This window comes from Myxocyprinus asiaticus, chromosome 1 (genome assembly GCF_019703515.2).
Source record: "Myxocyprinus asiaticus isolate MX2 ecotype Aquarium Trade chromosome 1, UBuf_Myxa_2, whole genome shotgun sequence".
NCBI classification, from domain to species: Eukaryota; Metazoa; Chordata; class Actinopteri; order Cypriniformes; family Catostomidae; genus Myxocyprinus; species Myxocyprinus asiaticus.
In genome coordinates, this window is record NC_059344.1 from 32,204,885 (window position 1) to 32,229,561 (window position 24,677).

At 41.7% G+C, this 24,677-nt stretch overlaps 1 protein-coding gene and 1 pseudogene across 3 annotated transcripts; both read left to right on the forward strand.

Moving 5' to 3' along the window:
• Window positions 1–1,045: 1,045 nt before the first annotated feature.
• LOC127445299 (lactase-like protein) lies at window positions 1,046–15,166 on the forward strand. Of its 3 annotated transcripts, none has more exons than XM_051705281.1 (15): window positions 1,094–1,163; window positions 1,520–1,604; window positions 1,803–1,969; window positions 2,122–2,282; window positions 2,381–2,468; window positions 2,564–2,673; window positions 2,816–2,944; window positions 11,242–11,337; window positions 11,526–11,580; window positions 11,667–11,832; window positions 12,001–12,271; window positions 12,394–12,520; window positions 13,730–13,929; window positions 14,107–14,170; window positions 14,557–15,166. In XM_051705281.1, exons 3-15 carry the CDS (start codon window positions 1,843–1,845, stop codon window positions 14,670–14,672), a joined length of 1,710 nt encoding a protein of 569 aa, XP_051561241.1. In that variant the 5' UTR covers window positions 1,094–1,163; window positions 1,520–1,604; window positions 1,803–1,842; the 3' UTR covers window positions 14,673–15,166. The 3 variants fall into 3 exon arrangements, with proteins under 3 accessions (XP_051561247.1, XP_051561241.1, XP_051561256.1); XM_051705296.1 differs by lacking the exon at window positions 1,094–1,163 and adding an exon at window positions 14,359–14,432 and having other exon boundaries at window positions 1,203–1,604; XM_051705287.1 differs by lacking the exon at window positions 1,520–1,604 and having other exon boundaries at window positions 1,046–1,163.
• A 2,560-nt stretch (window positions 15,167–17,726) lies between these two features.
• Window positions 17,727–22,930, forward strand: LOC127439856 (TIMELESS-interacting protein-like; annotated as a pseudogene).
• The last annotated feature ends 1,747 nt before the right edge of the window (window positions 22,931–24,677 follow it).

Consider the following 24,677-nt stretch of genomic DNA (forward strand, 5'->3'; position numbering starts at 1 on the left):
TCCCCTGTATTGATATGCTAAACACATACAGTATACTATGTTTTGTCAAACCCTTTAGCTATATGTGCAAACAGAATCTCAAATGGACTATACATGTAAATAAAAGAAAACACAAATACATGCATATGACATGCAAGAGAAGACATATGTGCACATGATAAACGAATATACACTGAACAGTTCTGCTCATTATGACACTAATACACACACACACAAGCATAACACAGCATACAGACACACATTCAGTTGAAGAAAGAGTGCAGTGCCAACACTTTCTGAAACAATTCAGCAGTTCAAATACAATATAGCATTTTGCATGTTGTAACTGTATTCATGTTTGAGCTGGGGCAGCTATAGAAGTGTTTGAAAGCATGCCCCACTCACAATAAAGGTTTCTGTGGACACATGCACATGTACTGTGGAGGTCTATCTAGTTATAACCAACTATGTGTTTACTATTTTTAATACTGGTCTGATTGTAATTATCATGTAAAGACAGGATTAAAAAAAGGAAAACATGCTAGGAACAGGTTGCTTGTGATTTATATAAACTGTAGACTGTAACTCAAAGTAATGTGTAAATGCTGTAATCTTCTGACACATTATATACATTACAAATAAATGAGTAAGTTATCTTCTGACAGTGAAATATCACTGAAATGTTTTTTGAATGACTTTTTCCAGAAACTCAAGATACACAGGTGCACTTATGTTAGAGAAAATGGCATTACTGATTCAATGTCCATTCTTTATTAATAAGTATACAGTATTGGTTCAGAAATGCTGTTGGTTGGAGTAGCGTCAACATTTTTACTTTTTTCATAGTATAAACTTGCCCCTCCTGGGTCAGAATACAAATGAATCAACCAAATCAACATTAACCTTGCTTACAAAGCCAAATCTCCAATTCTATAAAACATGATAGGAGCAGCACTTTTCCCCTCTCAGCCCATTGAATTTGAATAGGAGGTATTCGGGCCTGTGTGTGGGCCATGGGGCTCCTGAATGGAGTTTGAATCTACTAGATGCTTCGCTGCTGTTTTGTGCCTGTGGCGCAGTGACACTGGGCAGCTTTGTGAGGGTGAATGAAGTCCAGATGCTTAGGTAACCTTCTGGCACTTTGGAGCGGATTCCAGTTGAGACAATTGCGAGGCCTGGAGCAGGTATACATGTATATGTGCTTGAGTGCAAACCTAGATGGAGAGAGAGTGTGAGAGAGAGGGTGAGAGGAGGAAGAGAGAGAGAGACGTGAGACAGGGCGAAGCTGCTGGTTCCTGCAACTAGAAAGGAGCGATTTAATCATCGTCTCATCCTCTCTCCTTCAGCTTGAAACATACATCTCTCTTCAGGATAAATATTTTTGAGATGTCTTTTTTATTGGCAGCTCTTGACAAACTGACTTATTTTTTGTCTCTGATAGCCTTTTGTGTCAGTCTGTCTTATAACTGGCTGAAATGATTGCTGACTCCTCTTATCTGATCTGAGTTTGGAAAATGTATACACTTGTTTGCATTTTCAGCTGATGTGGATTGAGACAGCTTTTTAGTTTGGGTGCACCTTTGATATGCCTCAGCTCCGGATGCTTTGGAAGCTGACCACTCAAAGTATGTTTGTTATTTTAGAAATTACAATAACTGACATAGAGGGAGTTTATGTATTTTCTCTTTTTAAGAACTGAGATACATAACAGCAAAATATTGTGATTTGCTGTTTGTGCAAAATGAACCAGTTTGGGTCTATAAATTCTTCAGAAGTGGTTCTGTTTCACCTTTGTGAATGTGAGTCGGTTTTACTGTGTGCAGGTGTTACTAGTGAAAAACTGACCCCTACGACAAAAAGAGGATGGCACAACGCAGTGTGCTGAGGGTATGCCACATTCTGCTGTTGGCACTGTGCATCTATGCCAGTGAAGACTTTGACTGGACCAAGAATGAAAAAGGATCGTTTTACTATGGCACATTTCCTTCAGGTATATCTATCTGTTACAAACTTACAAGTGAGTGCGCAAATAGAAAATGCTCCTCATGCTTTCAGCACTAAGTTAAAAAAAATCACACTGACCTGAGCTGTTGTCTATCCTGTCTAAATGAAATAACACAGTGTGTATGCATGAATTTTCAGGATTCTCTTGGGGTGCTGGCAGCTCAGCATATCAAACAGAAGGAGCGTGGGACAGAGATGGAAAAGGAAAGAGCATCTGGGATGTGTTCTCCCATAAGAAAGGGAAAATTCACCTCAATGACACTGGTGACTCATCCTGTGAAGGCTACTACAAAGTCAAGGTACTATGATTTACTGATGACATTTATAAACATCCAAAATGCACAACTATGTAGGTGGAAGCTTTTGTTCTAAGATATTTTTTCAATGTACTTTTTAGGATGATATCACATTGATGAATGACATGAAGCTGAACCACTATCTCTTTTCCATCTCCTGGCCAAGGATTCTGCCCAATGGCATTAAGAGTAATTAATATGAACAGGAGCAAAATTAATAATATAGTTCTCTTTTAATATCTTCCAGAAGTCATTACCTAAAAGTTTCTCTGATTATCTTTTAGCTGAGTACATCAATGAGAAAGGGATAGAGCACTATGATAATCTGATTAATATGCTTCTGGAGAACAGAATCACACCGATTGTGACACTCTACCACTGGGACTTACCACAGGTAAAATACAATTGCCACAGAAAAAGACAATGACACTGAATTGTCTCAAACTCAGAACTCAGAATGGCAAAGTATACAACCATTTAAAAAACTAAGGATCTAATATGTCTTACCTGATTGAATTTTTCAAAATCGTGTGCAGGTTCTGGAGGAAAAATATGGAGGATGGCAAAATGCAAGTATGGTCAACTACTATAACGATTTCGCCAACCTGTGCTTTGAGAGATTTGGCAACCGAGTCAAATACTGGATCACCTTCAACAATCCTTGGGTAGGAACTGTAAAAAAAAAATAAAAAAAAAAGGTATCCACTATTGCAACGCTACCTTGGAATGTTAGAAGGAAATTGAAGTCCATTCTGACTTTTTGATGATAACAACAATTGCTTATTATTTTGACTACAGCATAATGAGTTTAATTATCTGGCTTAAAATGCACTCTCACACAATACTGATGAAAAGACCAGGATGAATTTCAATGCAGATTAGTGTTGGTTTAGTGCTGGTCTAGCCATGCTATTCACCAGCAAAACGAAGCTATAGTTAAAAGAGTAGTTCACCCAAAAAATGAATGTTCTCTCATCATTTATTCACCCTCATGCCATCCCAGATATGTATGACTTTCTTTCCTCTGCAGAACACAAACAAAGATTTTTAGAAGAACATCTCAGCTCTGTAGGTCCATACAATGCAAGTGAATGGTGGCCAGAACTTTGCTAAAAAAGCATATAAAGGCAGCATAAAAGTAAGCCATACGACTCCAGTTGTTAAATTCATATCTTCAGAAGAGATATGATAGATGTGTGTGAGAAATAGATCAATAATTAAGTCCTCTCTTACTATAAATTTTCCTTGCTGCCCAGCGAGGGGCGATATGCACGAATAATGTAAGTTGCCAAAAACAAAAGAAGAAGAATGTGAAAGTGGAGATTTATAGTAAAAAAGGACTTAAATATTGATCTGTTTCACACCCACACCTATCATCTTGCTTCTGAAGACACTGATTAAACCACTGGAGCCGTATGGATTACTTGTAAGCTGCAAATTTTTGGTCCCCATTCACTTGCATTGAATGGACCTAGATATTCTTCTAAAAGTCTTCATTTGTGTGCTGCAGATGAAAGAGATTCAAACACATCTGGGATGGCATGAGGGTGAGTAAATAATGTGAGAATTTTCATTTTGGGTGAACTTGTCACAGTCTCGGTGAGTCCGCTGGTTTGTTCCATTTGTGTTCACGCTCTCTTCATATGTTTCAGGTGCTGCTGGCTCGCTGAATCAGCATTTCCATGGGAACCCTGATAGTTTCAGTGGGAATGCTGATCATGCCAACATTCAGCAGGCAAGCAGCATCTTATCGTGATTTGTTTTCTGCCTATATTTATCACACTCTGATTCGTGTTCATTGCTAGGTTGTTGTTGTGTGTTTAGTTACTCACCGCTCTCTCTCTCTGCCCTAGTCTATCCTGTTACGTGTTTTCTATATTGGTTGCCAGTCTTTGCCGTAGTGCCTGGATTGTGGTTACCATCCTGTTGGTTGCATCTCTCACCTTGATGCTTCACCTGAGTATTCCTCATCGGTTACCTCTTTACACTGGATCTGCTCTTCACACTACAGCAAAGCACACAAACCTACGAACACACTATCATCAAGAGGATTCCTCGCGGATCTGCTCTTCACACTACCACGATGCACACAAACCTACGAACACACTATCCTCCAGAGGATTCCTTGCGGATCTGCGCTCCACACTACTACAACGCACACAAGCCTACGAATATGCTCTCCATCTCCATGCTGCAGTCGGTGCCGGGTTCCCCTCACGCTTTGCCAGCTCTGCTGTGTTTTATATTCAATAAATTCTGTTACTTTACCTCCGCACTTGGATCTCTGGTCTCATCCTTCTGACTGAACATTCTGGCCAGGATGGATCCAGCGGAGGACGTTAACCCTCACTCACTCAGCAGGGAGTTTTGTTGGGTTGCCAGCAGGACCAGATCTCTGCCTCCAACTGCGCCATTGAGATGATGACGTCCCAGCTTGCAGAGCTCATGTCACTGGTCCAACAACGTCGCCTGCCTCCCGATACTGGTCCCACTGTGGAAGCCCCCGGGTTCCCCCAGCACTGGATGCTCTGAACCCCGTCTCAACCCTCCTGCTCCATACTCAGGTGAAGTGGGGTCATGCCGCACATTCCTTTCTCAGTGCACACTGTTTTTCTTGCTGCAGCCCTCCACATTCCCCTCGGAGACAGCTAAGGTGGCTTTTGTCATAACGCTCCTGTCCGGGAGGGCCGGCGAGTGAGGAATCGCTGTGTGGGACAATGGCCGCTCCTGCTGCTCATTGTTCTAGGAATTTTTGGCAGAGCTCCGTCAAGTTTTCGATCGTTCATCCCGAGGCCATGAAGTGGCAAAGATTCTGGTGGGTTTGGTCCAGGGTAACCGGTCAGTCGCGCACTATGCCATCGAGTTCCACACCCTCACTGCATCCTGTGAATGGAATGATCGTGTGCAGTGGGATCAATTCCTGCATTGGAATTAGAGTGGAACAGCTCCTTGCGCTTCGACGCAGCTGACGTCGTTCTCCACATTCCAAGCTGGCTGATCATCACCACCACCCCACTCCTGCTGCCGGGTTGTTCGAACTGCAGTCTGAGGCGGAGCCCATGCAGATTGGGAGGACATGGCTGTCACCGGAAAGGAAGCAGCGGCGCATCACCAAGGGACTCTGCCTTTACTGTGTTGGCACCGGTCATATCTCTACAAACTGTCCACCAAAAACCAACGCTCATCGGTAGGAAGGGGGTTAGTGGCGAGCGCAACTCCACTGAGCGAAACCCCCACACTACAGACTCCAACCAGCCATTCTGTCTCTGCCTTGGTGGACTCTGTAGCAGAGGGGAATTTCCTGGATATCGCCATGGCTTCCAGATGGCGGATTCCGGTGGTCAAGCTGGACAAGCCCATGATGAGATACTCCATCAGCGGCATGATCCTGGCCATCATCACCCATTCCACCAAACCGCTCACCCTCATTTCCGGTAACCACTCGGATCAGCTGTCCTTCCTCCTGGTCCAGTCTCCGTCTGCACCGGTGGTGCTAGGGCATCCATGGTTGTTAGTGCACAATCCTCACATTGACCAATTCTGTTCTTGCCTGGAGTCCGTTTTGTCTGTCCCATTGTCTTAACTCTGCTGTCTCTCCTGTCCAGTCTTGTATTTCATTTTAGGATGAACCGGCAGATTTATCCAGAGTACCTGTTACATACCATGATCTGAGGGCAGTTTTCAGTCTGTCCCATGCCGTGACCCTTCCTCCTCAATGCCCGTACGATTGCTCATCTGTCCTTCCTCTTTTCCTGCATGGGCAGGGTTCTTCTTCATGGAGAAGAAGGATGGCTCGCTTAGACCCTGCATAGATAATCGGGGGATGAATGATATCACGGTGAAAAATCATTATCCTTTGCCGTTGATGTCTTCAGCTTTCGAACTCTTGCAGGGAGCATCTGTCTTTAAGAAGTTGGACCTATGCTTATCACCTTGTTCAGTTCAGGGAAGGGGATGAGTGGAAGACAGCTTTTAACACCCATAAGGGGCATTTTGAATATTCGGTCATGCCTTTTGGAATTGTCAGCGCCCCCGCTGTCTTCCAGGGGCTCGTGAATTACATGCTTCAGGGCACTGTTGACCAATTTGTGTTTGTTTACTTAAATTATCAAATCACGTTTATTTATAGAGCACATTTAAAAACATCCATGGTTGACCAAAGTGCTGTACAGTGGCATCACAGGCAAGACAGTGTAACAGAAATAAAACATAGGTAGTAGGGCGATTTCACAGCTTAACTATGATTTAAGGTAAATTAAAAGCTAATGAAAATAAGAAAGATTTAAGCAACGATTTAAAAAGGGATAGAGAGGAGACGGTCCTGAGGTAATCTGGTAAACTGTTCCACAGTTTGGGGCCAGTGATACAAAAAGCACGATCACCTCTATGCTTCATCCTGGATCTAGGAACAGATAGAAGTCCACGATCCCCAGATCTGAGTGATCTGGTTGGGTTATGCGGACGAACCAAATCACAGAGATAATGGGGTGCCAGATTGTTTAATGATTTATAGACAAATGTTAAAATCTTAAAATAAATTTGAAATCTAATAGGCAACCAGTGCAAGGAGATCAGGATGGAAGTGATGTGTTCATGTTTACGACTGCTCGTTAAAAGACGTGCCACAGCACTTTGGACCATCTGCAGGTGGGATAGAGCTGATTGGTGCAGGCCAGAGTACAGAGAATTACAGCAATCCAAGCATGAAGAAATAAAAGCATGGATCACAATTTCAAAAGTTTTCCTGGATAGAAAATGTTTTGTTTTAGCTAGGCAACGTAGGTGGAAAAAACTCTATCTAACCACTTGTTAATTTGTTTATCGAACTTTAGGCTACTATCAAAGAAAAAGCCTAGGTTCTTAGCGTGAGAAGTGAGATGAGGAGTGAGAATACCCAAGTCAATGTTGTTCACTGTTTTAAGATCGTTTGATCCAAACAGGATATTTCTGTTTTACTCTCATTAAGGTGTAGGAAATTATCTGTCAGCCAGGTTTTGAGTTCCTGCAGACAAGCTAAGAGAGGGTCAAGAGCTTGTTTGTCATGACGTTTTATAGGTATATAGATCTGTGTGTCGTCAGCGTAACAATGAAATTACACCCCATATTTTTTTTTAATTGTGCCCATAGGAAGCATATATAAAGAAAATAGGGTTGGAGCGAGGATCGAGCCCTGCGGAACACCACAGGTAAGCTGTGCCACAAAGGAGGTGTGCTGGAGCACTGCAACAGAGAAGCTTCTGTCTGATAGATATGACCGGAACCAATCCAGAGCCATACCTCGAATACCAACACAATGTTCAAGTCGTGAAATAAAGATATTGTGGTCAACCAGATCAAATGCTGAGCTAAGATCTAAGAGGACCAGGGCCATGACATTCCCAGAGTCTGTAGTCATTAAGATGTCATTTATTACATTTAGTAGAGCAGATTCTGAAATATGCAAAGCTTTGAAACCCGACTGGAGAGGTTCAAGGAAAGAGTTCATATTTAAAAATGATTGCAACTGTGTTAAAACTGCCTTCTCCATAATCTTCGCAATAAAAGGCAAGTTAGAGATAGGCCTAAAATTGGTACAGATAGCGTGATCCAAAGTGGGTTTTTAGAGGAGACGTGTCACCGTTGCAAGTTTAAGGCAAGTCGGGATAGTCCCAGTGCAGAGACAGTTGTTAATAACAGACAGTAAATCTGGACCAATTGTGTCAAATATTTGCTTGAAAAAACGACATAATTTGGAGATAAGGCAGGCTTTAGATGTTCAGTGATTTCTCTGCATAATTGCAGAGAAACAGGCTCAAATTCACTTCAAACAGCTGAACAGGATGGAGTCTCAACCAGGTCATGAACATCTGGCAGCAGCTGAGATCGAATACTGGTAACCTTTTCAGTAAAACAATTAAGAAAATGTTCACATAGATCCACTGATGTCTCAGGAAAAATAGATGTAATAGGATTTAAAATTGTGTTGATGGTGGAGAAAAGAGTTCTGGGTCTATGGGAGTTTTTAGTTATAATCTCAGATAGATATTTTGATTTAGCAGATTTGACAGCTTTTTGGATGGTGGACAGTGCATTCTTCATTATTTCGTAAGACACTTGTAGATGGTCCTTTTTCCATTTACATTCCGCCTGCCGGCAGATCTGCCTGAGTGACTGCGTAGTGTCATTAAACCATGGCTCTGATTTCGGTTTTCGGTGACGTGTTTTAGTGGGGCTATTGAGTTTAAGGTATTTGAACAGATGGAACTGAATAAGTTGAGATGTTGCTCAGCATCCCAATTATTTGATGGAGATGCAAAATCCAGAGGTTTATAGACCTCATTATATGCATTTGAGAAGTCTGTAGAGGAGCGTGGAGAAAATGTACGTGACAAACGTACCTGAGATGGGACTTTCACCACAGAATCAGAGACAGAGGTTGAAAACAGGATTGGATTTTAATCAGAAAAGGTGCTGTCACAGATTTCAATGCTGTCAACAGATGTTAATACCAAGTCAAGGGTATGACCATTTACCCAGGTGCTCATTAGACAGCGATTCTTGTGTCCGCTTGCCCTGTTTGTGCGTCTAGCAAGACTTCCTGTCAGTCTCCGGCCGGGCTCCTCCTACCGCTGTCAGTCCCTTTGAGACCCTGGTCCCACATAGCCATGGATTTTGTCACCGGTTTTCCCACAACCCATGGCAACACAGTTGTCATGACCGTGGTGGACCGGTTCTTGAAGGTGGCTCATCTCATTCGCCTCCCCAAATTACCTTCAGTGAAGGAGACTGCGGTTGAAGTCATTAACCACATCTTCCGCATTCATGCCTCCCGGTCGATATGGTTTCTGACAGGGATTTCCAGTTCTTGTCATGGTTTTGGGCAGAATTCTGCCGACAGCTGGAGGCCACCGTGAGTCTGTCTTCTGGGTTCCATCCCCAGACGAATGGGCAGGTGGAGCTAGCTAATCAAGAGCTTGAAAAGACCCTGCATTGTATCGCCTCCCGTAATCCTTCTTCTTGGAGCTCTCATTTAGTCTGGGTCGAGTATGCCCACAATTCCTTACCGTCATTGTCTACGGAGCTATGATCCATCCATTGTTGCCTAGGTTACCAGCCCCCTCTGTTCCCTGCCCAAGAACCCAATGCCCAGGTCCCGCCCACGCACATGTTTATTCAACGGTGCCATCGCACATGGCGGATAGCCAGAGTAGCCCTGCTCTGGACTGGCACACGTGTTAAGAAGTCAGTGGACCATCACCAGTGTAAGCCCCCAGATTACGTCTGCGGGCAGAAGGTCTGGTTGTCTTCTAAGGACATCCCACACTAACTCCCCTCTCGTAAGCTGGGGCCCAAATTCATCTGATCTTTTCCCATCATGAAGGTCATTATATCAGCAGCCATATCACCCTGTAGCTCAAGACCAGTTGCCCACTGAAGCTAAGCAGGGTTGAGCCTGGGCAGTACCTGGATGGGAGACCTCCTGGGGAAAACTAAGGTTGCTGCTGGAAGAGGTGTTAGGGAGGCCAGCAGGGGGTGCTCACCCTGCAGTCTGTGTGGGTCCTAATGCCCCAGTATAGTGATGGAGACACTATACTGTAAAAAGGCACTGTCCTTTGGATGAGACATTAAACTGAAGTCCTGACTCTCTGTGGTCATTAAAAATCCCAGGGCACTTCTTGTAAAAGATTAGGGGTGTAACACTGGTGTCCTGGCCAAATTCCCCTCATTGGCTCTTCTCAATCATGGCCTCCTAATAATCTCCATCCATAAATTTGCTCTCTACTCTCTCTTCACCACCGATAGCTAGTGTGTGGTGAGTGTACTTGTGCACTATGGCTGCTGTCGCATCATCCAGGTGGATGCTGCACACTGGTGGAGGTTGAGGAGAGTCCCCTGTTCACTATGTAAAGCATTTTGAGTGTAGTGTCTGAAAAAGTGCTATATAAATGCAACATTCATTCATTAACCTGATAGTGGTCCATCTCAAATTGCCCCCCTTCCTCAGTCACATCCACCTCGTGTTTCATGTCTCCAGAGTTAAACCAGTCATTCGATCTAATTTACATCCCTCCATACCCGTCCCATCTCCACCTCACCTAGTGGAAGGCGCTCTGGCTTATTCCGTCAAGCGGTTGCTCAATGTCAGACGCAGGGGCAGAGGGGTTCAGTACCTGGTGGACTGGGAGGGTAATGGGCCTGAGGAGAGATGCTGGGTCCTGGCTCCGGACATTCTGTACCGTGCCCTCATCGATCAGTTCCATCTTCATCATGGTAACACTTCTGGGCGTGGGGGGGGGACTGTCATGGTCTCGGTGAGTCTGCCAGTTTGCTCCATTTGTGTTTATGTTCTCTTCATGTGTTTCAGGTGCTGCTAGCTCACGGAATCAGCGTAATAATTGCTGTTGTGTGTTTAGTTACTCACCACTCTTTCTCTGCCCTAGTCGGCCCTGTTGCATGTTTTCTATATTGGTTGCCAGTCTTCTTGAATTGTGGTTACCATCCTGTTGGTCGCATCGCTCACCTTGACGCTTCACTTGAGTACTCCTCATCGATTACCTCTCTACAGTGGATCTGCTCTTCACACTACCATGATGCACACAAACCTACGAACACACTATCCTCCAGAGAATTCCTCGCAGATCTGCTCTTCACACTACCACGACGCACACAAACCTACGAACACACTATCCCCCAGAGGATTCCTTGTGGATCTGCACTCCACACTACCACAATGCACACAAGCGTACGAACACACTCTCCTTCTCCATGCCGTAGTCGGTGCCGGGTTCCTCTCACACTTCGCCAGCTCTTCTGTGTTTTATATTCAATACATTTTGTTACCATGCCTTCGCACTTGGATCTCTGGTCTCATCCTTCTGACAGAACTATTCCTTTAAGATAGCTAAAATGCATGGTAGGACACCAGCATGTTGGTACTAGCTTTGCTGGTCCAGTGTTTAAAGTAAAGATCCCATGTTTCCAGTCTGTTGCAGTGGAGGGTTATGAAACTGGTGAACATGCTCCTGGTCTGAAGCTGAGAGGTACTGGTGCCTATAATGCTGCCCACAACATTATTATGGTAATCAAAATCAAAAAGTGTATAATAACCATTAATGACCTGCAAATTCCACATGATCCACAAGAATTAAAAATATTCTAATTTATCAATGGAATCCACTGACATTTGCAGTAGTATAATCTAATCAAAAGCCAAGAAAAATTCCAATTCAGATAACTGAGGCTTATTGTCACCTGTTATGCTGACAGGCTCATGCTAAGGTCTGGCACACATATGATGCTCAGTGGCGAAACAAGCAGAAAGGTAGACAAACTTAAGATATTAAACTCAGCTTTTCCTTTTTCAAGGTAAACAGTTCTAATCTGGTATAAGTGTTTCGTCAATTTCAGGTATGGTGGGCATCTCCCTGTCGGCTGACTGGGGAGAACCTGTAGATGTCACCAATCAGCGAGATATAGAAGCCGCCGAAAGATATGTTCAGTTCTACCTGGGCTGGTTTGCTACGCCACTCTTTAATGGAGACTATCCTCAAGTAATGAAAGACTACATAGGCAAGTAGCAAACCACAAAATATAAATACAAATCCAAACAAACTAAAATAAATTCCACTTGCTTTACGTTCTATAAGTTGGTTGTAAATTGAAGAGCCTTTGGCATGCCCATTTAGTTGGGGTGGTGGGCAATTGGCCAATGCATATTGCTCTGTTTTATTTCTGCAGGTAGGAAGAGTGCCCAGCAGGGCCTGAGTAGCTCTCGTCTGCCTACTTTCAGCCCTCAGGAGAAAAGTTATATCAGAGGTACCTGTGACTTCCTGGGCATTGGCCACTTCACCACTCGCTACATCACACAGAAGAATTTCCCCTTCAACCGTGGAAACAGCTACTTCACTGACCGTGACCTTGCTGAGCTAGTGGACCCACGCTGGCCTGACCCTGGATCAGAGTGGCTCTACTCTGTGCCATGGGGCTTCCGGCGTCTGCTCAACTTTGTGAAGGTACTACGGGGAATTAATCACTGTTTCTGCAACAAAAAAATGTCTGGGCAAGTAAAAAAAAAGATTTTGGTTGGGAAAACCAACCAAAACCTTTTGTGGCAAATTGGCTTTTTTATTCTTAGACACAGTATGGAGACCCCATGATATACGTGACAGGAAATGGCGTTTCGGAGAAGATGATGTGCACAGATCTTTGTGATGACTGGAGAATGCAGTACTTCAGGGATTACATCAATGAAATGCTCAAAGGTCAGATTCAATAAAGAAATCTATTGCTTCTATATTTAAATGTTTTATTACATAAATTAATATCGGTATTTTAGATTTGATTGTATAAATTTACCCACTTGACCTGATTCACAAAAACATTATGCCTTCTGATTCACAAAAATATTCTGTCCTTGTTAGAGCCAGTTGTCCTTTGTCTAACAAGACTTTAGTGTACACCTTTGTATGAAATCTTCAGTTTTTTGGCAGTTTCAAGCATTGTATAGCCTCAAAAATTGTATAGAAAAATTGCATTGTATAGCCTCAAAAAATTCCTCAAAACAATGACTGACTGATGAGTTTCTAGAGAAAGCTGTTTCTTTTTTGCCATTTTTGACCTAATATTGACCTTAAGACATGCCAGTCTATTGCATACTGTGGCAACTCAAAAACAAACACAAAGACAATGTTAAGTTTCATTTAATAAACCAAATAGCTTTCAACTGTGTTTCAACTGTGTTATAATGGCAAGTGATTTTCAAGTACTAAATTAGCAATCTAGCATGATTACTCAAGGATAAGGTGTTGGAGTGATGGCTGCTGGAAATGGGGCCTGTCTAGATTTGATCAAAAATGACTTTTTTCAAATAGAGATGGTGCTGTTTTTTACATTAATATACTGACTATACTTTGTGATCAGTTGAATGACACTTTGGTGAATTTCCTTCCAAAACAGCAAAATCTGTACATTATTCCAAACTTCTGACTGCCAGTGTGTGTGTGTGTGTGTGTGTGTGTATATATATATATATATATAGATAGATAGATATATATATATATATAAAGAGAGAGATAGATAGAGAGAGAGAATTATAATTCATATATATTTTAGCACATACTATATGTATTTATTCAAATTCCACTACTTTTTGGGAAGTATTTGTTACATTTGTGAAAGCTGGAAATGTTGTAGTATTTTGAAATAATTGTTGAATATGTACAAGTATGTGACTTTTTATATAAGTGAAACCCATTTCTGAACATATTTCACATAAATATTAAATATTCATCATGTATTTATAGCATGTATTGCCATATATCCGATTTCTGTATGGGTGAGCAAGACTAGGTGACTGCCAAAAACTGCATCCAAATGCAAAAAGGCCTAAACCTAAAGCTCCTTGCTCTTCATCTTTTTGCTAAATGAAGCCTATCCAAATACTAAGTGGAACTTTTTGTTTTTTCATTCAGCGGTTAAAGATGGAGTAAATGTGAAAGGTTATACGGCTTGGTCATTGCTGGACAAGTTTGAATGGGACGAGGGCTACTCTGAGAGATTTGGCCTGTACTATGTGGACTTTGGAAGCAAAAATAAACCACGCTATCCAAAAGCTTCAGTTCAGTACTACAAATGCATCATCAGCTCTAATGGTTTCCCCAATCAGAAAGAGGTATGGCTTTGTGATATAGGCAGAGATATAACCATATCCATATTTTTTATGACCTTAGAAAACATTAAAACATTACTCCATCTAAAGAGTCTAAACATCTTGTTATAAACCTATGTCTCAATTTAAATTTTTATTCATTTTATGTTTATTAAGTTTTATGTATAATGTTTATCACAGATTGAAAGCTGGAAGAGAAAGGCAATGGAAACATGCACCTCAAGTAACCAGCTCCTTGCAGCAGGTAAGTGAACTGTTGCTAATTTCACTCACCATTGGGCAGCACAGCGAGCTGTGATCTAGCTGGGGCAAATAAAAGAAAACTCTTTCTCAAATTACATTGTCCATTTATAATCAAGCGCAATATACATAGAAGGGAAAATTATAACAGATACATTTCTAATGGGAATTTTCTTTTGTTTGCCCTTCCAGCTAGAAGAAAATCCAAGGAAAATAAGAAACATGTTGGCATGCCAAAGGTTTGGCCTGTGCATGATGAAGTTTAGGTACAGGGTTGACATTTTCTTATTCTGGGGTGTTGGTGTTTGCTGTTTCATGCAACTTTACGGTTTGCCTGAACATATCCTGTATTCATTTTATTTCACTAATCTGCTTGTGTTTTTTTCTCAGATCCATTGATCAGCCACATGGAGATGGTCACAGAGATTGTCGTCGCCACTGTCAGCACTCTCTGCATTCTCCTCAGTGCGGTTTTGCTAATGTTTCTGCTGAGAACACGAATATAAAACCGACCGCTTCAAATTTACACAACTATATTTTTTTTCACGAAATGTGTCCACAGCATTTCTTGTTTTCATATTATTTAGATCTTTCTTATTACTTAGATATTATATTATTTAATAATTGACATGCAGAGACTTCATGTTTACATGTCATTTTAAATAAGGAAATGGTCCACAAATGTACATCTGTGTTGAACTGCTGGACCTTCTAAACATATCTCAGCTCATATTACTCAGAGGATAAGTTGAGGTTTAGGTGTTTTATATGAGGTGAGAAAGTTTCAGAAACTAATTTATAATCATATTTGGAATGGTATTTGTATACTGTATGTGACAAAAACACTAGTAAGAATAAATATGACAATAAATGTGTTTGTTAAACATGTCAAATGCTTTTGGGCAATACAATTCCGAGTCAACAACCTACTAATGATAATGAACACACTGCATATAAGATCAGCATGTATGAGAGCTATGCTTTCAATAAAGTTTAAAACCCTGCAGTTCATTTCTTTTTGTATTTAAATGTGTCTACCTTATCTTGGCAAGACCTCGCAGAACTAATTGCTCATTCGGGTGTTTTGATAAAATGTCAGGCCAGAAGCGACGCAACTGAACCGCTGACATTTAACCAGATCAGAGATTTGATGGGCTGCTGTTAAAGCTGCCAGTAGAAACAGTGGAACCGCACACCATTGTCCTCACGTTGCGGACTATGGTGAAGATTCATCCGTTCATAACTCACATTCAGTAAGCACAAAAGACTGGACTAATATTCAGTTGTAAATTAAATTACAATGTCATCGTTTGGACTTAGAATCCAGCCATGTGCGAAACGGATTGAGTTGTGTGTGCAGTTGTGTGTGAGCGTGGTATACAGTGTAGCTCTAATATTTGGTGGTGTCTGCTCAGATTCACACCTAAACTTTCTCTCTCTCTCTCTCTCTCTCTGTGTGTGTGTGTGTGTGTGTGTGTGTGTGTGTGTGTCTCTTTGCTCTAAACATTGGCACATGATTGACTTCATCATTGTGAGGCATAGTGACATCAAGGATGTTCACATCACCCGTGCCATGAGGGGTGCAGAGTGCTGGACCGACCATCGTATGATTGTGGCCAAGCTCCATATTAAAGTGCGTCCCCCTCTGCGGTTGAAAAAGTCCAACAAAAAAAAGCTAAATTGCAACTGCTTGAGAAGCAAAGAAGCCAGAAGTGAGTTCTGACGCCTCTTAGCTGAGAAACTAAGCGAGCTGGAACCTTGTCTGAACCCAGAAAATACCTTGGAACAACAGTGGACCTATATCAGCTCTGCGCTCTACGATGCAGCAGCCCAATCCATCGGCCATGAGAGCAGGAACCACCATGACTGGTTTGACGATAACTCAGACACCATCCACAACTTGCTTAAGGACATGCACAAAGCATATTGGGCAACTTAAGATAACCCTACATCCACCAACACCAGGCAGCATTGGCAGGCAGCTCGGAGAAAAGTGCAAAAAACAACACGGGCCATCCAGAACTGAAAAGGCACATGAAATCCAGTACTTTGCTGATAAAAATGACATGCATAATTTTTATAATGCTGTCAAAACCATCTACGGCCCAAGAAATCGCTGCATCAAGTCTCTGAAGACAGCAGATGGTCTAAAGCTTCTGAAGGATCAGGATAGTATCCTGTATAGGAGGGCTGAAAACTTTGACATCCTGCTTAATCAGGACTCTGATGCAGACTCCACCATCCTGGACAAACTACCTGAACATTCTCCCATCCATGACCTCAGTCTAACATCAACCTTCCAGGAGGTTCTGTCAGCTGTCCGTTCCCTTAAGAACAACAAGTCCCCTGGTGCAGATAATATCCCTGCTGAGCTACTAAAGGAGGGAGGGTACATGTGTATGCGCACCCTCTACCAGTACATTACCAAGGCCTGGACTGATGAGAACATCCCACAACAATGGAGAGATGCAAACATTGTTGTCATTTATAAGAACAATGGTGACAAGGACATCTGTGGCAATAGTAGGGGCATATCACTTCTTTCTATTGCTGGTAATGTCCTGGCTAGGGTGTTGCTTCAGAGACTCATCAGTAACATCACTGAATCAATGCTGCCTGAATTGCAGTGTGGATTTCGGAGAAGTACGGTCGACATGATCTTCACAGCCCGGCATCTTCAGGAAAAATGCCCGGAGCAACATCAGGACCTGTTTATGGCCAAAGCTTTTGACACTGTGCAAAAAAAGCTCTTATGGGATGTCCTCCTCAGGTTTGGCTGTCCCAATAAATTTGTTAACATCCATCACCAGTTCCACGATGGGATGACTGCTCGGGTGACCATCAGTGGACAAAACTCTGAGCCCTTCCTTGTACACACAGGGGTGAGGCAGGGGTGTGTGCTAGCGCCAGTGCTCTTTAACATCTTCCTCCTGTGTGTTACCAAGGTTCTCCACAACGAGATTGAGAACAGCAGTGGTGTGGCAGTGGACTTCAGACTAGATGGCAATCTCTCCTAACATTAGGAGACTCCATGCAACAACTAAACCCTGTAGAGAGTAAGTCCTGGAGTTGCAGTATGCAGACGACTGTGCTTTTTTGGCGCATACTCCGGAGAATCTCCAGTCCGTCCTTGCTGTGGCGGTGAGAGCATACAGCAGGATGGGGCTGACTGTCATCTCCATCAAGACAGAAGCGGTTTGCCAATGGAGTATCAGTGTCCCATCCACTCAACCTCCCTTCACTGTTGGTGGTGAACAGCTGTCAGTAGTGCATCCTTCAAATATTTGGGGAGTATTCTTGCAGAGGATAGCGGCATCGACAGCGATATCCAGAGCCAGATTAAACAGGCCTCATCTGCCTTTGGGAGACTTTAGCATAGAGTATTTAAGAACAAGAACCTTCATCCCTCCACAAAGGTCATTGTATACCAAGTGGTCTGTGTCACCACCCTCCTCTATATCTGTGAAGCTTGGGTAACCTACAGCCATCACATTAAATTCTTAGAGCACTTCCACATCAAATGCCTTCAGTGCATTCTGGGAATTACATGGCGTGAGCGTATGCCTCACACTGAAATACTTGTAAAGACCAACTGCAGAAGTATTGAGGCCATGATCACCCAGCACCAGCTGCAGTGGCTGATAAGTATGCCCCCATGTCAGCTACTCCACAGAGTGCTATATGGCCAGCTACATCATGGTCGACGCTCAGCTGAAGGGCCAAAGAAGCGCTATAAGGATCAAATAAAGATTGCCTTGAGGAAGTGTAAGATCAGACCCGAGGACCTGAAGTATGTTGCTGCTGATCGTACCATCTGGCGACAGCTTTGTTTGGATGGGGCTCGTATGCTGGAGATGGAGAGGACAACCAGAAGACAACAGGAGACAGCCGGGAGACACACAGCCATGGTTGCCATCACTTCCACCGTTACTACCACATATATATGCCCCACCTGCAATAGAGCTTGTGGGTCCAGGATAGGACTGTTAAATGAGCGGACGTCATCATCGGATTTCGATGGACAGCCAAAGAAGAAGAAGTGTGTGTGTGTGTGTGTGCCTATGAGTCGCTTGCTGAATATTTGAGTACGGAGTGATTATGTGTGTCTCTCGGATCATTGTAAAATGAACTCTGTGTCATGTCATTGAGCACATAAACATGACATACGGAGCCCGAATTTCACTTGATTTTACCGTTTGGAAATATTAGGGAATTGTTAAAGGTGCACTAAGTAATTTTTTACTAATTAAAAAACTAAATAAATGAGTTGTAATTCTGAAACACATCAATAAAATAATGAGCAGTCATAAAAATATGACTCTAAAAGTTTTATTCTACATGGAGAGGGTCCTCTCATGGGGGCTGCCATGTTTAAAATCACATGACCAGGGGCCAGTTGCACCAGCTATGTGTACGTTACAACTAACAGTTACTAGTTGTGGCATAAATGGGCACTAATTCACAATTTACGCACTACTAAATATTTGAGTGTTGCACCATTAAACTTAGGTAGGATGTAACCCTACGTATGAACTAAATATTTATGGAAGACTCCAACCAGGAGTAACGGTTGTAGTAAAAAGGCAGTCTGATATTTTATGATATCAATGAGCTCATGTTTTGCGTGATAGGCTTCAATCCTTTGGACATATGTGATGGTACTGATATTTACATTCGTTTACATTTATGAGAGAGAACATTATGTAAAAAAAGTATTTCTTAGCGATTCTTCAGCATGAAACCGATCTAACGGTGAACTTTCCTGTGTGCGCTGTCCTGTGTCAAGTTTCAACACATACAAAATACTGTATATAAGATATTAAAATTAATAAATGACTATTTTTCCAGCCTGTTGTAGGCCTACAAGTATTTTATTACCCCTTATTAATTTTAGATGCAGCTCTTGAATATTGTTATTTACATATGATAAATATACAATTTATTAAATCTACTTTTATTACATATTGTATTTTAATGGGGATATAATTTATTACAGCTGACATTATGTGAGCAAACAAGGTTTGAACATCAACTGTAACAAGATCAAACTGAAATTCACAGCTTTTTAACACTTCTGTGTACAAATTTGAAGGCTGTTTATTAGATCAATACAGATAAACGTCATATTATGTGACTACACATTACTTCATGGAGAGTTTATGACCTACTAGTTAAGTCTTGACTTAAGAGCAAGTGGTGCAACCAAATTAAGCACTGACTTAGTTACAAATTATCTAGTAGTTACTAAGCCCTTAGTGTGCACTATGTCCCGACTTAAGTGAGACCTTACGTACAGCTGGTGCAACCCTACCCAGCTGAATACTACTCACGTAAACTCAGTAACCGCCCTGTTATTTGACGCTTTCAGTCATGGATTAAATGTACCATGGCTGACTGTGAATGGTAAATTTCTACATTGGCACAAAGTGTCACTGTATGTCCAAGGTGACATGCATAAAAATGACTGAGTGCATCTTTAAATTTTAATTTTATTTAAACAAATTCTATAAGAGCAACAGAAAAGTCATCATGGACCTTTCTGTGGTCAATATACATTTTCTAGTTATGCTCAGCTTTAAAAAAAAAAATAAATAAAAAAAAAAAAATAGCATCCAGTAATTACTCTTAGTCTTCTCTATAAAATGATTTTTAAATTCCTCATTAAAAAATCATGAACAACTGGAAGAGTCCTGGAAATTCATTGATCAAATGATATGGGAACCCTGATTAGTTAAAACATTTTCATTTATTCTTCTTCATGTTGTTCCAGACCCCTATGACTTTATTTCTTTTTCCAAAATGAGATGTTAGTCACAAAGACCAATCTCCATTCACTTTCATTATATATATAAAATAAATAAATAAATAAATAAAAATGCGATGGATGGGAATAGTGACTGAGGCTGTCTGTTCTCCCTAACATCTCCTTTTGTGTTCCACAGAAGAAAGTCATACGACTTTTGAACAACATTTGGGTGAGTAAATTATGACAGAATTTTTATATTTGGGTGAATTAACTCTTTAGATCTAGAGTTTTCTGCCTTTTCAGACCCAATATTGTGAGTTTTACAGTTGGAAACATCAGTTCAGAGTTGTGCGAGTCATGAATGATATGAGAGGTTTCTTTAGACTGTAAAAAAATTATAATAATATTTAAATATACTAGCAACATTTCAAAATTCTTTTTGAAATAGTTTTTAGATCTTTATATATCTGTCTGCAAACCTTCGGGTTAAAAAGCTTTACCGTACTTGCTGTTTTTTGTTATCTGTTTTTTCTCCATTCTGTATTGGTTCATCTCAACCATGTAGGTTTATTACTGTAGGTTCTATATGGTTTTCATGTGGAGTTTTACTTGAAGTAAAATGGAATTAATTGTATTATTATTTTTATTAGAAATAAACCTCTGTCTTTCTACAGGATCCTATGCACCATGCTTGATCCATCAGAAAGTGTCCCGTTTGACATTCCAGACTACGAGCACATAGATGATGAGGCTTTCCCTCCCCCATCATCACCTGGACAGGGGGGCATCGAGGAGGATCCTTTCGGCAATGGAGAGGGTATGTTTCTCATTCTTCTTTGTCATAATGTTTAGACAACACATTGCAATTGGATTACTGCTTCTTTGTATGTTGCTTGGAAATAAGTGCTCAAAAAGGGACTATCAAAATGCTGCTATAGTGTCATAATCAAAGAAGAAAGGTTCTCCTATGCTTTCTGAACATAAACAGCGGGCCAGATGCAGAATAAAACCAGTCCTTACTAAAATGGATCTGCAGTTAAGTCCACTGTGCTGTTAAGTTTCAGGACTATTCCTAACAGATGTTGTAAGTCATTTTACTTTGTGTTTCGGTGAGGAGGAAGGAGAAGTGTCAAAATTAGCTGAAGTGCCAGTAGCAAAAAGACGAACTGTGAGAAGGCCTCAGTCTAAACTGGATGCTAACAGGTACTGAACCAGATGAGAGAGTTTAATTGAATTCAAATCTCCACCATTTACTGTCTTTCATCTCTTGTTCTCCTTCCTTCTTTTAGGTTGATTTCTCAAAAGGGTCTTCCAGCTCTATGTACATTATTTGACAATACTAAGTTCAAAGGCAAAGGACACTAGATAATGGGCTGACTAACCTTTCACTTCACCCTCAGTGATTCAAAATATTGAAATATTCCTGAATTCTTTGCGGTATGATTAAAGTTTCCTTTGTTATTTGGGGATATTTCTAAAAGGATCAGAATACAAATCCTTAATTTCTGATTTAGGCAGAGGATCTGAAGTTACTTATGCAGAAAATGGAGAACTGGGCCCATAGACTGTATCCTAAACTGCAGTTTGACTTCATTGGTAGAGTGGAGAGGCTTGGGGGCAAAAAAGAAGTTCACGTGAGAGTACTGACAGTCTTAATGCAAGATAGAAGAAAATGTGATCTTAAGTCAAAATCAAGCTCACTATGGCAATATTTATTAAGCCCGGAAAAGCTTACCTCTTTTAAAAACCTCAATATGTGATATTTCACATCCTTGATGAAAGTTGTCCACATTCTTTCATAAACCTGTACTTTGTTTCGGTATTAGACATGTTTCAAACGAATTCGATTGGACATGCCTTTAACACATGAGGACTTCATTGGTAATCAAGGAGGTGAGAAACACGGACCACTGATCAAACAGGGAATCCGGTTCAATGATTGGCTCCCTTACACTACTAATGAAAGCAGTTTGTAAAGAAATAAAACGCAGCAGAAAAAAGCTGAAGTTGTTCCAGTGACTTCATGACTTTCCACTCTCCTCAGAGGCAGCAGAGTGTCATATACAGGAAGAGTCTTATCCAGGTGGAGACGGAGGTTTTCCTGATGATCCGTTTATCCATTCCACTCCTGTGCCAGCCTTTCTCACTGAGGAACAGCAGCAGCGCATAGAGCTCAACAAACAGCTTGCTTTGGAGAGGAGACTGGCACGGCAGAAACAGCTAGGTGTGTGAAGAGTTGATATGTAAGGGATATATTCAGCCGATTGTAATTGCAAAATAAACCCAGACAGAGTGATCGGGTTATATCAGCCTAAGGGCTTTATTTTGCATTATTACACAACTCTCTGGAATACACTATTCTGATTGGATTTAGATGTATCAGACCCCTAATCCGGGTTCTGCGAGCCGTCTTTCCTGCTTCTCAGACCACTGTGCAATCACTACAAGTAGGCTAATAAAATCATTTTAACTCAGATCAATGTTTCATGTGCATTTATTTATTTATTTGGCAAGTAGTCTTGTAATAGGCTGAATACTGAGGAGTAAGATGGTCATTTTCACAAAGTAAATACCAAAAGAACTCTGACGCAAACCGGAGGTTAATTCCAGCTCTTCAGCAATTTTCTTCTCAAATTACATAATTTCAACGCAAATCAATATTTTATGTCCATGTATTTATTTATTTGGTTAGTAGCTGTGTAATAAGTGGGAAAATGTACAGTCAGCCGGTTGTTATAGCAAAATAAATAACAATCGGCTGACTGTTCATTATCCCTAACATACACTATATTGCCAAAAGTATTCGCTCATCTGCCTTTAGACGCATATGAACTTAAGTGACATCCCATTCTTAATCCATAGGGTTTAATATGACGTCGGCCCACCCTTTGCAGCTATAACAGCTTCAACTCTTCTGGGAAGGCTTTCCACAAGGTTTAGGAGTGTGTTTATGGGAATTTTTGACCATTCTTCCAGAAGCGCATTTGTGAGGTCAGACACTGATGTTGGACGAGAAGGCCTGACTCGCAGTCTTCGCTCTAATTCATCCCAAAGGTGCTCTATCGGGTTGAGGTCAGGACTCTGTGCATGCCAGTCAAGTTCTTCCACACCAAACTCGCTCATCCATGTCTTTATGGACCTTGCTTTGTGCACTGGTGCACAGTCATGTTGGAACAGGAAGGGGCCATCCCCAAACTGTTCCCACAAATTTGGGAGCATGGAATTGTCCAAAATCTCTTGGTATGCTGAAGCATTCAGAGTTCCTTTCACTGGAACTAAGGGGCCAAGCCCAACTCCTGAAAAACAACCCCACACCATAATCCCCCCTCCACCAAACTTCACAGTTGGCACAATGCAGTCAGACAAGTACCGTTCTCCTGGCAACTGCCAAACCCAGACTCGTCCATCAGATTGCCAGATGGAGAAGCGTGATTCGTCACTCCAGAGAATGCGTCTCCACTGCTCTAGAGTCCAGTGGCGGCGTGCTTTACACCACTGCATCCGACGCTTTGCATTGCACTTGGTGATGTATGGCTTGGATGCAGCTGCTCGGCCATGGAAACCCATTCCATGAAGCTCTCTATGCACTGTTCTTGAGCTAATCTGAAGGCCACATGAACTTTGGAGGTCTGTAGCGATTGACTCTGCAGAAAGTTGGCGACCTCTGCGCACTATGCGCCTCAGCATCCGCTGACCCCGCTCTGTCATTTTACGAGGCCTACCACTTCGTGGCTGAGTTGCTGTCATTCCCAATTGCTTCCACTTTGTTATAATACCACTGACAGTTGACTGTGGAATATTTAGTAGCAAGGAAATTTCACGACTGGACTTGTTGCACAGGTGGCATCCTATCACAGTACCACGCTGGAATTCACTGAGCTCCTGAGAGCGGCCCATTCTTTCACAAATGTTTGTAGAAGCAGCCTGCATGCCTAGGTGCTTCATTTTATACACCTGTGGACATGGAAGTGATTGGAACACCTGAATTAAATTATTTGGGTGGGTGAGCGAATACTTTTGGCAATATAGTGTATCAACTGGCTGACTGTAGCCTGCATTATGTGGCTTATTACACTGCTACTAATCAAATAAACATGTGGACATAAAATATTGATTTGTGTTGAAATTATTTTATTATGTGAGAAGAAAGCAATGGCTGAACAGGTGAATCCCACCACAGGTTTGTGTCTGAGTTCTGTTGGTATTTATTTTGTAAATAATGACCGTCTGACTCCTCAATATTCAGCCTATTAAAAGACTACTTGCCAAATAAATAAAATATTGGACGTGAAACATAGATTTGAGTTTAAATTATTTTATTAGCTTACTTGTAGAGCTCGCACAGTGATGCAAGAAGTAGGAAAGATGACTCTCAATACCCGGATGACCGGTCAATATGTCTTAATCCCCGAATGTGCAGTTGTTATTTCGAAACATCAAAGCACTTGATGGCACCATTGACAAATCAGAGTCGAGTATTCCAGAGACCTATGTAATAACATGAGGATATAACATTACCCTGAGGGCAGAGTCTTTATCTGTACAAGTGGGTTTAATACTGAGGATGTAATATCCCGCTGGATACATATAGTGTTGTTGGTTACATCTTATGAAGGGACACGTGTTTGTGGGGTGTTTTATTTCTTATGGAAGTCACTCTAGTCCAGGGTAGTGGTCGACCGATATGGGTTTTTTAATGGCCGATATCCAGAGAGCAGGGTGACATACAGTAGACAGGCCGATACAATGCCGATATAGCACACAA